The 16,448-nt window shown below is 40.4% G+C and overlaps 1 protein-coding gene across 1 annotated transcript; it reads left to right on the top strand.

Annotated features, from left to right (window-relative positions):
* The first annotated feature begins 351 nt into the window (after positions 1–351).
* On the top strand, positions 352–14,873 carry ASIP (agouti signaling protein). Its single transcript, XM_050907465.1, has 4 exons — positions 352–365; positions 9,217–9,371; positions 12,957–13,018; positions 14,697–14,873. The coding sequence occupies exons 1-4, from the start codon at positions 352–354 to the stop codon at positions 14,871–14,873; spliced, it is 408 nt and encodes a 135-aa protein (XP_050763422.1).
* The last annotated feature ends 1,575 nt before the right edge of the window (positions 14,874–16,448 follow it).

The raw sequence follows: 16,448 nt of genomic DNA, 5'->3' as shown, positions 1-16,448 counted from the left end.
CTAATTTAAATGCATTTTTGCTCCACATGGGTGACCAAAATTGGACACAATACTCTAAATGAAGACCAGTATCTGCATACAATATTAAATGCTTTCATATTTCTGTTACAATTACTTCTCTTGATACACCCTAGAATGGAATTTGCTTTTTTTCACAGCTGCATCACATTGTCACTCTTGGTCATGCTGTGATCAATACAGCCAGTTCTTCCCCTTCTATCATTTGAAATCCAGAAGCCATTAATTTCAGAAATTTTTTTGCTCTCAAGCTTAAGTGTTTGAACTTGGCCTCTGCACTGTTGCACCTCATCCAGTTTCACTGCTTCATTCCTCAGGATTATCCAGCCGGAGATGATGAGGACAAGGTAGGGAAACAATGAAAGAGTGCAAAAGGAAAAAGAACTAAATGCATGAAAGGCAAGAGAAATTTGTCTAAAGGAAACTCTGTGTCAAAAGCAACAGGGCACAGTGGATCACTGAAAATGAAAGAAAACAAAAGGTAGAACCAGAAAATAGAAATAAAAGGAGTAGGGGAGCAAGAAGGGTAGATTGAGTTCAATAACTTAAAAAAATGTTAAAGTTAAAATTGCACAGAAACTTAACATACTGCATCAAACAGTACAGAAATGTCTCCGGTGCACTTACCTCTGTACAACATATACAATTCATTTTAGTAAACTGGTTGTGGTTTTGCTCTAGAGAAACTAGACAAAAGACAGTGCCCCTTGTGCTAGGCCCCTATACTTGGGAATGAAAAAAATAAATACACAAAAGACCAGAGATAAGAGTCTGGAAGAAAGAACAAAAGGAATGAGAATGAACTGAGAGAAGCCCTCCAATGCCACTTGCCAGTTTGACTTTGGTCAACAGTATTTTACAGCTTTGTTTTCAATTTAAAGGAGAAAAGAAGCAGAAATTTGGATGTAACACACTGGCATCCCATAAAAATTTTAATCCTAGAAATTAATGTCATTTTTTTGTTTAAAAACAGGTTAAGATTGCACCGTTTTGTACAGGTGAACAAGGATTTAAACCCATTTTATAAAAAGGGAAAGCTGAGTTCTTGCGGCCACCTGGCCACAGCAGGGAGGAACTTGGTGCCCTGCCATCACACCATGCTCCGTGCGAGGGTCTCGCACAGGCCGCAGGAGCACACGCTTGTCTGGCAGCCGTTTGGGCAGATTGATGAAATCCCTGAGCGAAAGGGTATGTAACCACTGAGCTTCACTTGTAGTTGTGGCTCCAGGGTAATTTCTGGAAAGCCTAATGGAAAATATGTAGGCTGGAGGAGAAACTTAGCTGATGATAGCACTAAGTAGAGCTATTAGAGGAGAACAATATAAAATAGTCTCAACTATTACCCTTAAAAGAAAAAAGACTTGCACCTAAATTTGCTTGAAGTCTGAAAAAGGTTGCTATGTCCATCTTCACAGCTAGCACACGGATCATTTTTTAACCAAACAGGTTATATTTAGACCCCAGCACCACGATTGCGCACTTTGCATTTTTTTAAACAAGTCAAAATGCAAAGGTAGAACATGAAATAATGAATGAAGTATCAAACTGGAACAGACTCTTGAAACATAGAACCTGTTTTCCACAATCATGGGCAATTTTTTAAGAGCGAATCAGAAAAGTTAAGTTAGAATGGAAGATGCCCAGAAAAAAGTACACAAATGAGACAATCAAATAGTGATATTTCCCCTGGCCCTTGACTAACACAAAATAGATATTGTGGGGAAAAAAAATCAAGAATCCTTGACTTATAAGTATGTAATCATGTTCAGAACAAAACGCAATGGCTATTATGGTTTGTGTAAAATGCATGTGCAATGATTTTTATAGTGATGTACAAGGGATCCACATAAACATAAATCTGAATTCCTGATTCAATGTCAAAACTTATTGGTAAGGGGAATTAACATTGCTCTCATGGCTTCCAGAGCACTGAGTTTGGCAGAACTCAAATGCCATGGTAATTATAAATGCAAGTGATTTGAACTAGTGAAAAACAAACCCTACAGAGATATGCCCATGCAAGCAGACGCAAGCAGTAGGGCTGGCAGTAGCCAAGAAAGTTATCTCCAGGCAATTTAGTGGTATTTATTATACCACATCTAGCTGTACTGAAGAAAAGAGGAAAACTTGGAGTATTTTGAGGATTTCCTATTATGATCAGTAGTAGATGGGGGTATATGGGATATTTCCCACAGGAAAAAGCCTTTTATACTGACCCTGCACTTAAGGTCAAAGGGAGGGGATGGATGTGCGCACATACCATTGCTGAAGGACCATCAAGTCTGAGATTGCCATTACTCACTAGATAGCTGTAAACCAGAGCTGATCGCTGACTCCATTGGTGGTTCTGGTTAATATTTAGCCTTGTAATACGTGAAAGTGTCAATGTTGTGACTGAAACTTGTCTAGAGCAAAAGCAATTTAGAAGTGATTTCCTTCTATTGAAATCACAAGTAATCATACTCCTTCAGAATGGCAGACAGCTTGCCTTCCCAAATATATAATACTCTCACAGCTTCTTTTAATCACTGTTGGGCCACTGACAGGTGGTTTTTTTCTTTAGTTTAGAAATGTCAGTTATTTTCAGTAACTCCTTGAATCATAGATGAAGATTTCTCTGCTGAAGTGGTAGATTAAGTAACCTTTTATGTTTATGTCGTGGTTTAACCCCAGCCAGCAACTCAGCACCACGCAGCCGCTTCCCCCTCCCCTCCCAGTGGGGTGAGGAGGAGGAAAGGAAAGGAAAAAAAGTAAAACTCGTGGGTTGAGATAAGAACAGTTTAATAACTAAAGTAAAATATAATACTAACAATAGTAATAATGAAACATAATAATAATAATAGTAATGAAAAGGAATGCAACAAAAGAAGGGGGGGAGGAAGAAAAAAAACAGTGATGCACAATGCAATTGCTCACCACCCGCTGACCGATGCCCAGTTAGTTCCCGAGCCACGATCCGACCCTCCTGGCCAACTCCCCCCCGTTTATATACTGGGCATGACGTTCCATGGTATGGAATACCCCTTTGGCTAGTTGGGGTCAGCTGCCCCGGCCATGCTCCCTCCCAGCTCCTTGCACACCTGCTTGCTGGCAGAGCATGGGAAACTGAAAAGTCCTTGGCTTAAGATAAGCGCTACTTTGCAACAACTAAAACATCAGCGTGTTATCAATATCATTCTCACACTAAATCCAAAACACAGCACTGTACCAGCTACTAAGAAGAGAGTTAACTCTGTCCCAGCCGAAACCAGGACAGTTTAACATTAGTTAAGGAACTGTTAGACCTTTAGTTTCCTGACAGTTTTCCTCAACAGTTGTCATTTTGTTCAAGATAGCATGCTAAAATATTTGCCACAGCATATTTCGTCAATTGTTTCTCTATACATTCACTTTCACGTATACTATAGTAACTAACTGAGCAGTTCTCAGCAGCAGGACCCCTGAATAGCTTTTAATTTTTGTAGATAGCTTAGGGAATTGTGCCAGGAATTAAAACTTGTTTGGCACAGCTCTTACGGTTGTTGCATGTATACACCTTCCTATTATATCAAGGCACACCAGACATTATCTTCATGAGGAGGATCAGAGAAGAACCATACAGTCACCTCTCTTCCTACAAAATTTCAGCAAGGCAAGTTTCCTCCCTTTTTGAGAAATAAGCTTTCCCTGTCACTAACGTGGATGATGCATCGTCACCTAGCAGAGTCAATGAAGGTGATAAAGATTAGAAAACATTTGGAAACTGAACTTCATGGGCAATCCCAGAGAAACCGTTCACCTCAGTCTGAAGTGCAGGCTGTATAAAACAACCTGTATTGGTCTTCCTCCAACAACTCGAATAGTGTATCACAACTGCCAAGTTGTACTTAAAGCAAAATACTAATAGATCAGAACGCTGAGGAAAACATATTCCCTGATGTACCCAGGAAATCAAAAATTTCTTGCGTTTTTGTTGTTTTGGATGTGCTCAAGTATTTGGCTTTTGTCATTGCATTTGAAAAGCATGAAAACTTGATCCACAAATGGCCTAAGAACTCAAAGACAGGAACACAACAGAGAAACAGGAACATGCTGTTATTTTCCTTCTCACGCTTCCAAGGGCCGACTTCATAACACACAAAGGCTAGAGACCACACTAAATCAACCAGAACTGAGCATATGTTAAGCATGTATGCATACTACATAGCCACATTTTCATAAAGCTGCTGTTGTTAAGCTCTCATTCAACTTTTCTCATATTTCAATGGCATGCAAAACAAGGGCATGTGTGTTGGGTGGGGTTGGCAAAGAGCTTTCCAGGGGAGCATGGAAGAACACGGGAAAGGGATTGCGGAATTCAGGTGTGTACCCAAACACCAAAAACTCACTGCAAGATTTGGCCCTGTGATCCTTCTCCCAGAACCTCAGAGGCATATGAGACATCCATGCCAAAAGGGGACCTAAGATTTTGAGCCCAACACCGAATGCAACAATTCAAATGCATTGAGATTCAGGTTAGACTCCAAACAGGGCCTCCAGGTTTATTCTGTGGGGAGCGCTTCGCTTGCGTTGATTTTATTTTAAAGGATTTTGTGGTTTGAGGATGAGTAGCAGCTATTTCTTTGTATGTACTCACATGTTTTTACATCTTGACAATGCCCTTGAAAGCCTTGAAAAAGCACGTATCTTTGCTTTGCATTCTGTGCAGTCAATCTTAACCTGCTGTTAGGAAACTAATACTGCAGAGGAACCCCTGTGGCTGGGGTCAGCGGAGCGCTGCCTGGAGCACTAGTAATTCCCATTTGTCTCAGGTGGATTCATTCCTTTCCCTCCAAATGCCCCTTAACATGCCGTTTCCCTTTTTATTGCTATTCCTTTGCTGAAACCTGATGGTTGAGATGGGTTTGCTCTGGAGACTGGATAGCATGGTTCTAGGTGACCATGAAATAATCACGCAGAACCTCCCCAGTCATCCTATTAATCTCCATATTTAATTTCCTAACTTTTTCAGTCTCTCTCCATCTTAAAATCTCAACATCTTTCAAGGCATTCTTGCTTTTTTCCTTGCATTCCCTCTTTTTCTGTCCTATCCTTTTCAAAATGGGAGCACAGCAGCAGAGCATAGGTGAAGATTTGTCAGCAAGTTACTGAGTGATGTAACACAGTTTTCAGTATTTCATATTTCTTTGTTCACGTACTTTAACATTTTAATTTTCTAAGCAGCTGTTTTCAGCTGTTTATAATGATGCCGGTTTATTTATGAGTTGGTCCAAATTTGTCAGACCTCCTAAGAAAATTTCAACTGTCCCTTCCAGTGTTTATGGCAGACTTTATGTACGAACGTCTCAAACCGTTCACTCTGTTGTTGTATGAGGATAAATCTCCAAATAGAGTGAAATCAGCTGTGACAAGAAAGGAGTTCCCCTCAAAGTGTTGGATGTACAGGGTGTTTCTGGGGAAATCAAATTTCGTCATGAAGACCTTTAATATGACATCACAAAAAATAAATTAAAAAGAGACAAAAGCTGTTTCCCGTCATCCGTCATTTTCCAAATTTACATTCTGGAAAAATGCTTGTAAGAGTTCACAATTGGAGTAAGTATTAAAATACCTTATCTACATATTAAATATAATAAGCCAAAGCACAGAGGAAATGGCATAAAAAAGGGCACTGCGATCTCTGATGACAGTCAACAAACTTTTAAATGCTTGCTTTTGCTTTGTTTTTAAATGTACTTCTGTTATTCCCTTGAGAATAACAGGCACTGCCACACGTTAACTATTTACTTACATAATCTGCTGAACTGTGCCTAAGTTAAGCAGCCTCTGATGAGTCCCAGAAGGAATATTAGGAAAATAAGGAGCAAAATTGGAAAGTAAACCTCTCTTTAATGCAAAAAAAAAAGGGGGGGGGGGAAGCAGCATACTTGGGCAAGAGTTTTGTGATACGATGCAAAAAGATGAAACCCAAGATTACAAGAACCTTTTTTCTCATCTTCACTTCTGATTCCACTTTCCACCTCTTTCACCTTTTCATGAACTCTGCTGCATACATCTCGCAGACTATGCTGCTCTAAGGAGTGTTACCTTTCTAGCCAGTTGGTATAGTTTTCAAATCAAATGCATATTCACCAATATATGCATTTTCCAGTTCAAACAGCCACTCAAAGGCTGTAAAATTCCTACCACCTAAGTGATTTTGGCAAAAAAAAAATGTGCACAAGAATTCAAATCAACACATGCAGCTAGGTTTGCATTTTAACACTAAAGCGTGTTCAGATGTCCCTCTGTTTGAAGTGAGCAGATGCAAGCTGTAAAATTTTACTATTTCATTACATTTGCACAGGCACAATTGCATTCATTGGCAGTTTTGCTGAGCTAAAGACAAGGCAGTACAATGGAAACAACATTTTGGGACAGAAGAAGTTTATTTAAACAGTACTTTGTGGGCACGTCGACATAGTTTCCAAGCAGACAGTTACATGCCAGCTGTGTAGATAGGCAGCACACGCTGATCTGAAAATCATAGGTATGTTATAGAGCATATCCTGCAACTAGGCTAAAAAGTTGCTTAAAAAAACAAAATCTACAGCATGAACACCACTATGTGCAAATCTAAACAGCTTCCAGCTCACAGCTTGCTCTCTTCACTCCAGCTCAGAGCATGGAAAGAATTAGAGCCCAAATGTCTACATCTACCTGTCACAGACATGCCCAGTATCATAGAATCATAGAACGGTTTGGGTTGGATGGGACCTTTAAAGGCCGTCTAGTCCAACCCCTGCCTGCAATGAGCAGGGACATCTTCAACTCGATCAGGTTGCTCAGAGCCCCGTCCAACCTCACCTTGAATGTTTCCAGGGATGGGGCATCTCCCACCTCTCTGGGCAACCTGTGCCAGTGTTTCACCACCCTCATTGTAAAAAATTTCTTCCTTCTCTGTATGCCTACATCCTGCAAAAATCAGCATACTTAAATGTCAAGCAAGCTAAGATTTTTTAAGTAATATATTTTATTTGACCAACTGCATATTTGGAAAACGTAAACAAGCTTTTGGGAACACAAGCTGTTATTCAGCTCTTTTTTGAATTTTAAGCATATACCTAGAATATGAACATCACCAGGCATACTCAGGGTGGTAAAATCAGTTACATAAAAAGAAGTTCTAATTTTGACCTGAATGGTTATGGTTATGACCTAAATGGTTATCTACACATATAACTATGTGTTAGAATAGTCTTTAGAAAGCATCAAGAAATCTCAGTCAGGTTTGGGCATCTTTTGTGAAAGGAGACAGGAAAAAGCAATGAAAGGGTATCTCTTCTGCAGAGAAAAAAAAATTCAGGCTAGGTTCCTGGCCTAGCAAAGATTTTCACATACTTCTCATTATTCATAGGCAATTACCACAGGCAAAGGCTGAACTTCTGTATAAGAGTTTGCAAGATCAGAGTATGTGAAAAATGAAAACAGACATGTCATCTTGATTCTTTACTACACTGCAATAGCTGAAAATTCAAGCCCACAATTTTGCCATCACAACAAATTTTCACGGCAAGACTTGTTCCTCTTGTTTATTGCAATTTTTATTTTCTTCTTTAGAAGGTGTACTTTCTCCTCTAGCGGGTGATTTGTGATCAAATTAAAGACTCCTCCCATCTCCTATTACAAAATTTTAATCGACTCATTCAAAGGATACATCTATCCACAGTCATGACTATGATCCAGCTTGGGTCTCAACTTTCATACTAGCTTTGAACTACTCCAGCTGCATATCGTTTGAAATACAGACATAGCAGCACTCGGTTCCCCATAAATTAATCCCCCCTACTGTAAAACTCCAAGCTCAGATATATCTATTTTGGTGCAGCTCATGCAGATGCCTAAATCACAAAGGATCCAGCATGTGCGCCCCTGCAAATCCTAATAGAGCCCTAATAGATCTGGGTGCGTATCCTCATGGTACAGCTATAACCAGCAATGAAAGCAGCATCCTGTTACATGAGCATGGCCTGTAGAACAGACTATTTTAGAAACGAGCCCAAGCACTTGGAATTAGAGGCATAATATTGATATCTCACAAGGAAGAGTGGGTCAGTGGTGGCTATAAAAGCAAGTGTAATACAGACTTAGTTTAGCAGCAGTGGTTAGATTAAAGCTCTTCCAATGCAGAAACTCTTCGTCTTTTAACTCTCTACTAATTAAGTCATTACAACCAGGTTAATTACTCAAAACATTTGGTTTCACTCCCTCTTTTTACTGCTACTAGTAGCTTTTCACTGACAAAAAGCTACCTATAAATCTGGAGGCTGGCAGTGCCTCTGCCATAACTCTGACACAGCATAAAACTAATGCAGACGGAAATAAAAATCAACTTCAAACTTCAGCACTGTTAAGGATCTACCAGAAAAGACGACCAGGATGGTGATACGCTCTGTGTGCCCTGTATAGTTGCACTGCGTCACACAGAGGCTGGCCAGGGCCAGTGGCTTGCTTCCAAGGCCACATTCTGCAAAGCTCAGGTTTCTCCGTAAGTATGCTCAAATCCCATAGACTGTGTTACAGCTTAGAAGTTATCAAGTACATACTAACCCCCAAGGTCCATAAATGCTTTACAGCACTGGGCCTTTCATAACTTGCATGAGTTATGGCTATGATTCACTATGGGACCAGAGCAGCCACATCAGGGTATAATAAACCAAGATATTTCTTCATGACTTATTTTTAAATGGAGGAAACTGAGAGGAAACATAATTTGTGGGTTTTTAAATTATCGTTATTTTTCTAGGTTTTCTAGCACAAATTTGTAAACAAGATTTTCTGGGAAAAAACTGATGATGTGATTGAGCTGGTCAAAAGTGACAGCAGAAGTTGTTCTCCCCTTGGTCATACAATAAACAACACTGTAAAACTCAGTGGGGAGAACTCACTCACAGCTTTTGGGAGAATAAACCTTTTGAGAAAAGAATCAGGAAAAAAAGAAAAAAAGACCATCTAAGAGAGTTATGTTTGAGGTAGCATTTTTTCACTCGGACAACTGCAGTCTTCAGTATTCTGGAATCAGAGGCAAAGTGCTAGAAACAAAAGAATTGTCAAAGGTATGTTGCTAAAGCTGCACGACATGACAGAAGACCGTTGCTGAGAATCGTATCCTCGCGTCTCTCCTACGTGCAGATTTTGACCAACTTTGGTTTTCATGACAATGGAATTTTTCCTCCCCAGGATGGAAAGTAAGAACCTCTTCCTAAGCCTGCTGCTCTGCTACAGTTTGCTCAGAGCTGCCAGTTCTCATATGGTAATTGAAGAGAAGACAGAATGCAACCTGTCAAGGAGCAACAAAACGGATCTCTCAGATCTCCCACCCATCTCCATAGTAGGTTAGTAAACTCTGCCATTCGGTGCCAAATTAACAAGATTTGCAGAAAATACAATTGTCAATTAATATGAATTATTTTGACAGCTTACTGCAACATTGCAGTTTCATACAAGTGCCTTAGTAGTATGCAGAACTGCAGTGGCAATGCAGCCACAGCATCCAAGAATGGCAATGTGGCAAACCACAGTTTAGATTTTAAAAAAAAAAAAAAGAAATAATAATCAGACAACTCATTTTAGTGTTACAGATTTCACTTCAGGTCCTATCATACTATAAGTCTTTTTATATTGAAGAGAAGTGTTTTTCCGTTAATATGGGCATTAATCTTCCTTTGAAAGTCTAGTGCAAATAGAACAACTGAACATAACTTTTTTTTTTTTTAGGATCTGCTCTTGTGGCAGAGAAATCAACAGTTCTGTAAGGTGTTACTATCATCTCAGTTTACCTGTATGCCAAGTGATCTTTAACCAGGGGAAGAAAAGAGCCCTGTAAGGGAGAGCCAGAGGTCATCTATTTATCCCAGACAGGACCAGCTCTGTCCCTACCGTTGCTGGCAGGTGACCATCTGTCCTGTTCGGGAAGAACCTTGTTAGGGCAACGCTTAACTCTTCTCTTCACGAATTTTTTTCCTAGTGTTTGCCCTAACTCTTTCAATGTAATTTAAGCCAACTTTTTTCTTTCAAGAAACTTACAGGTATTTGGGGATAATTAGCTGCAGAATGTCATTCATAACTGTGTCAAAATTTTAATAATTCAAAAAATAAAGCTTCTCTTGTTTAGCTCCTTTCTACAGGCTTTTAGGACTTTTGCTTAAAGCAGGTTGGTTTCTTACCTTGTTTCCTGTATTTTCTCCGCACTCTTACTCAGGACAATGTTCCTTTAAGGAGAAACAGTTGCCCCACGCATGCATTTCCAATGAAATCTGAACCTCTGAATCCTGAGTTAACTCAAGGTTGTTTAACTGCAAGTTTATTAAAGCTTTTGCTGTTCTGCAGCCTCCCAAGCCAGATCATTTCATGGTCCTCGTGATCCTAGATGCCTTCAACCTCACACTTCCAATAATTTTTCTATTCCAATTAAAATCAGAGATTTAAAATACATTCCTTTCAGCTGATTTCTCTATCTTCTCACAAAAATGTGCCCATGCTTTAAACATGGCAGAGAGACTATGTCATGCCATATTGCTTTGCCGACAGACATCCAAGATAGCAAAAATCCCCTAACGCTGTCAGGTCCTTGTGCTTTGGATGGTTCTGCAATGCCTCACAAAACCCCTTCCTCCCTCTCTGCCCCTTTGGTTCTCTGCAAGAGCACCTCCTGCCACAGGAGCAGAGCATCCATGTATCCTCACTGCTCCGCAGTGAAGCCCGGCTGCGCTGCTTTCCCATTTTATAGTCAACAGAGAGATGAAGCAATTAGCCAAGGCAAGAAAAGAAATCCACAGCGGACTAAGGGGCTGACTACGCAAACAGCACAACCTCCAGCTCACCTTTACACTCGCTCTTGTCCTACATGAACATTTGACGCTAAAAATACAAGAATAATTCAAAAGAGCAGATCTTGGCATAACACTCACCTCTATCACTTATTAACTAAAATAATTGAACTATAACTTGATAAACTAAATATAAATTAATCGAAAGCATGCATTAACGCATGGCGTATGAAAAGCGTTTGAAAGTCCCTAGCCATGACCTTTCAAATGGGAGGAGAAAGAAGGTGCAGGAGAAAGGACACGCACTGACCTTGTTTTGGGGTTCAGGTTACCAGACCCAGGGGCCTTCCAGCCCTGCTGATACATCCCGTATTGTCACAGACGAGATTTGTAAGGAGCTGGTCAGTTGGGCAGCTGTTGAAAACACGGTAGGTAGAGCATGAGGAATATGAGATTAGAGACCAGTTGAGAAAAGCAGGCATGTTACCCAACCCAGAGGAACTATAGAAGAGACAATTACAGCCCTCACCTGTCAAAAAAAGCATCTCTACATTTCCCTCTCATCTGCCCACTGGGCATCATTTTCTTCTTTACCGAATTCCCTGGAATAATTAAAGCGCATTTACATCACGCCAATGTTTAAACCTCTGTTTAATGACATCATATACCCTTTAACTGAATGTTATCGAAACAATTTTATAGGCGAAGCAATCCAGACAATCCTGTACAACTGTACTATAGAAAGTTAAATTAATGTAGAATGAAATGGCTTGCAAGCATCTTGGTTACCGTCAGAAAGTTTCAAAGGGCAGCATAACAAAGCCAACATAATCTGCCAGCTGGAACTGGATCTAAACCACTAATCCTAGTTAGTGCAATGCCTTTTTTAAGACATGCTCTTATTAAGTGACAATAAATTTACGTGCTTGAAGTATAGTTTTTCCTCCCACTGTTTCTTAGAGATGTTTCTTAGAGATCCTAACTATAATGATGCAAGGATAATAAATGAAACCCCCCAAAACAGCCCAAAATGTGTATTCTTCATTCTGTAATTCTGTAAATCCTGGCAATTATTAAATATTCAAAAAGGCATGGATGGCAAATACTGGAAAAGACAAGGAGCCACCATTCATCAGTGGGCGCATGTAAATTTTTTATCCCAATCATTCATTACATACAGGTAGTGCTTATTACAAACCTCACACACAGAGAATAAAGGTATCAGAAATACCGCAACAGATTAGTGAGCTGTGAAGTGTCTCACACTTTAACAGTCTTGCTGTGTTAGATCCCAAGACAAGTCTTAGTCATGGAGTTTATACATAGCAATAAACAGCATGAGAGCTGATATGATAATAATAACAACAACTGCAGTAAATGTTATTAGCCCTCAAGGGATAATATGAGGAAGTTCACAAATACTAGTGATGTGATCTAAAGAAACCAAAAAGTTACACCAGGCATAGTCTGAACACCCCCCTCTAAATTTACCAGATCCAAGATTCAACTCTACAAATATTCACGAACCTTTCAAAGCTACAGGCACATTAATGAAACACCTTTGCAAGTAACGTTTTGTAAAACAAGATGGTAGGAGAAAAAGGAACAAGGAACTGAAAAACAAAAGGTGGCATCATACAGATGAAGAGTTTATGCCAAATCAGCAAAGAGTTTTTTGCCTGTGAGCACCAGCGTACACTTGTTAATTCCTGCCAAAATTATGCAGGTAACACCACATTTTAATAGAAAAAAATATGGAATTCTAAAGGTTTTTCCTATTTTTGTTCATGTGACTGATGTGCATAAGTACCCCCATCTTTTACACAGAGACCTTTAATTTTATTTCTCTGAAATTATTTTCCTTGTTCGCATCGGACCAAACAACGTGTAAAAAAAGCCGTCCTAAAATACAAATACAAACATTGGTGCTCTTCTGCTTCGCACGAGCAACAGTGACAGCATGAGTTCAGACACGCTATGTGCAAGCGAGGACGGCTCCCAGAGGTGAACCTCTTCACTGCAAAACATGCACTGATGAGGTGGCAATGCAGGTTATCTGCCTTCTCTTGCACAAAAATAGTATTAAGCATCTCAACTAATTAACGTGCTGTAAAATTGATTGAATATTATGTTGTGCTATTCTCTTTGAAGATTTAACTAAAAGATCCCAGAAAGTCAGCAGGAAAGAGGCAGAGAACAGGAAATCTTCCAAGGTAGGTGGCTGTTCAGAAAACATTGTTGAATTAGAATGGTTTATTACTTCTATAGTTTTCCTCAGTGCATTCATTTGCAAGGCTTTTACAGCCATTCCCCAATTTAAATAATTTACATACAGTTTGAAGCTCTAAATACTGTAAAAAAAGATGCAAAACCTTAATGGTGGAAAAAAAACTATGTGATCTTAGATTAGTTAGAGGTTATTGTTTGGGTTTGGGGGGGTCTTGTTGGTTTTGATTTTGCTTTTGTTTCTTACAGTCCTCTCTTACACTAAAGGTACTTTAACCTTGAGCTGGTTTAAGTATTTGTAAAATTATTTAGGCATCCACCATAAAGAGGTATCACTCCCAGTCACACCGTGTGAGTTAACTGTACAGGCTCTGCAGCCCAGGGGCACAAACTCACTATCTGCTGATTTTTAACTGCAGGTGCCGAAAAATTAAAGTCGAGGCATACAAAGAAGTTGGTATTTGGTTGAAAATGTTAACTAGTGATGTTATCAGATCAGTAGGTTCAGATTGAAGATTTCCTTAATGTGACGTTACCCATAGGTCTCGAATGTGAAGTATTAGGTGGGCTGGACTCCTATATTCTAAAGATTGTCTAGAAAAGTAGAAGATAGCATTTTTATTTTACTTTTAATATGTCATGATAGCCATTTACAGCCAAACCAGTCATTGCTGCAACCAGAAACATATAGAGCTCCTTCTTTTCCTTTCTAATTGATGTCTTGTGTGGTTAACCTTTCTTGAAACAATTCCTAAATTTGCAGGATGACCCAGGTTGAAAGCGGCCTTGGGACGTCATTCAGTTCCACCTTCAGCTCAAAGCAGGACATTCTTGTGATCCAACTTTGTCAAAGTGTTTTGGCTTAAAAGCTCCTAAGGCACTTAGAGACCACAGAACATTTTACCTTAAAATTGAAACTCCCGAGAAACTACCAAGTTAAAAAAGTCCATAGGGTGCCCATAGCTGGAGGGCTCCAGAGATCTCTCCCAGGTCCCAGGTACATGCCGATCAACCCAAAGTTTTCCACCTTTCCAAATCACAGAGAAGCAGCACTCCTTGGGATCTTTTTCAGCTCACTTACCTGTGTCTGCAGTTAAGGATTCCCACACACGAATCTGATGCCCAAAGGATTACCGAGCTCCAAAGGCAGCTTGACAAACAAACCATGAGAGGTAGAGCATTGCCAAGTCACCTCCCCTCTCTCTCGGCCTCACAGCTCAGGAAACAAAGTGGGTACCAGCCCCACAGATTGACAGGGAGGTTTCACTCTTTCATTTCAAAAGTTTGGGGATCCAAGAGTAATTCCTTACTTTGTTTTACTGATAACGTCGTTGTCTTTGCAGACTCTTACATCCTTTTCTTCGCTGCTGCCACATTCTTCCCTACAGAGCATTTTCCAATGCTCTATCCAGTCATGTTTCCAATTGCTCAAAATATGGGGCTCGTGAGGTTTACCATTTTGCTCGGTAGGTTGGTCTCAACCAGCATTTCCCATGATCCAGTCCCACCACATCTCTATATTGCTACTAATATAGGTCTCACTGCTAGCAACCGCCTACTCATCTCGAGCCAGAAGCTCCCATGGTTCACTTCCTTTGCACCTATGCTTTATTCTGACCGATACTCATTTTACATTTATATGAATTTTCACCTTTTTTCTTCTAGAAAAATGCTAAAGCGAAGACAGCTCTGAAACAAAGGCCCACATCAGCTGCTGACTGTGTGCCAAACTTCAAAATCTGCAAACCACAGCTGAATTCATGTTGTAACTACTGCGCTTTGTGCAAATGCCGAATTTTTCAGACCATCTGCCAATGTCTAATATTGAACCCGAAGTGCTAAACCAAACTGGGAACACAATAAGGCTATCTTTCATTAGCTTCTCAAATGTATAAGTGGACAACGGTTTTTTTTCATGGGGTTAATGCTATCATAAACAGGATGTTTTTTTCAGGGAGCAGACAACCAGGGAGATTGACATTGAACAGGTATTTTTAAAATTGACCTGCGTTTTAAGAAGAATTCTGGGTGCTTGTTGGTTTGGGGTTTGGGTTGGTTTTTTTTTTTTTGAAGGGTCACATTAACCACAGACTGCAGTATTGTCTAACCGGCACCGCAAAACCCGCACCAATGGCACGCAAATGGCCGTACTACAAGAGGACTGGTTAATCCAGTGAGGGACCAAAGCTTGGTTTGCCCACAAGGACAGCAGAGCACCAGCTTCCAGCACAGCCAAAATATCATGCTGAAAATGCAGGTTTCAAGGTTAACTCCCTTTTCACACATTCAGCAAAAAACAGGACAAGAATTTATATAGGTTATTCTACCTGAAAAGACAGACCCAAAACAATAGGGCAATTTTTTAATCTTCCCCAGCTGAGCACCAGTACATCCACCTCCAGGGTTTTTAGTCATTCTACCAGTAACCAGTATCTCCAAGGCGTATAATATACACGTATATTTGAACCCTGAATGTATCTGTGCCTCATGACTTAAAAATCAGAAGTTTTTTCCCCAGCCGTATCCATAGGAGTAGAGTCCTCAGCCCTTCTTCTCCTGCTGCCCAGGACACAGTGCATGTAGAGCCCAAAAGCAGGAACACATATCCAGGACTTCGAGGAAGAAAGGAAAGATCAGCAAAAAATGAATGTGTATCCCACGTGTACATCTTGAAGAAAACCATTACAAGCAATCAATCTCTTTCTTTCCCCATTCTTACCACAGGCAACTCCCAGCACCTACCCCAAGCGTGAATTTAGGTGGCAATCTCCATGTGCTGCATGCAACTGGTGACCACAGGGGGGGAGAAAAATAATTATCAAATGCTGTATCTACCCTTAAAGGCTCAGAAACAGCTCTGAAGGTATGGATGAAGCTCAAGGCAGCAGCAAACAGGTGTCTAGAAGACATCTTTCTCTTGTTCTGGAAGCTCTTTGCCTTAATCTTGTTATCCAAGATGGCACAGGAGGAAACCCCTTCTTGGTTAAACTACCAGGAGAGATGTGGTAGGTCACAGGAGAGCAAGGAGGGAGCAGACCCAGAAGCTGTCCCCAGCACTGAAGACTCTTCATCTGTCAGACTCCAGCTCTTGCTTTTTACCTCCTCTGTTCTGTACCTACAATGTTCTTCTACCCCACTCCTGTACACTCTTTTCTCTTCTGTGGGCCTTTCTTGACTTTAGTATTTTCCCTTCGTCCCACTGCTCTTGCCAGTCACCTCAGGAGCCACGCGCACTCCCCGGGCTAAAACCACATCTTCTGTGTTCACTCCACCTGCCTGCTAGATGACTGCACAGTGTCCCTACCAATGCTCTTTAGCTTTCACAATCGGATATTTTCTAACCGTGAATTTCTAATCCCAATCCGGAACTTTCTAATGCTCTGTGCAGGTCTGATTGTGAGGAAATTTCTTTACTGA

Source organism: Gymnogyps californianus, chromosome 17, assembly GCF_018139145.2.
Source record: "Gymnogyps californianus isolate 813 chromosome 17, ASM1813914v2, whole genome shotgun sequence".
Taxonomy (NCBI): domain Eukaryota; kingdom Metazoa; phylum Chordata; class Aves; order Accipitriformes; family Cathartidae; genus Gymnogyps; species Gymnogyps californianus.
Note: the sequence above shows the minus strand (reverse complement) of the source record. Positions and strands in the feature narration are given on the sequence as shown.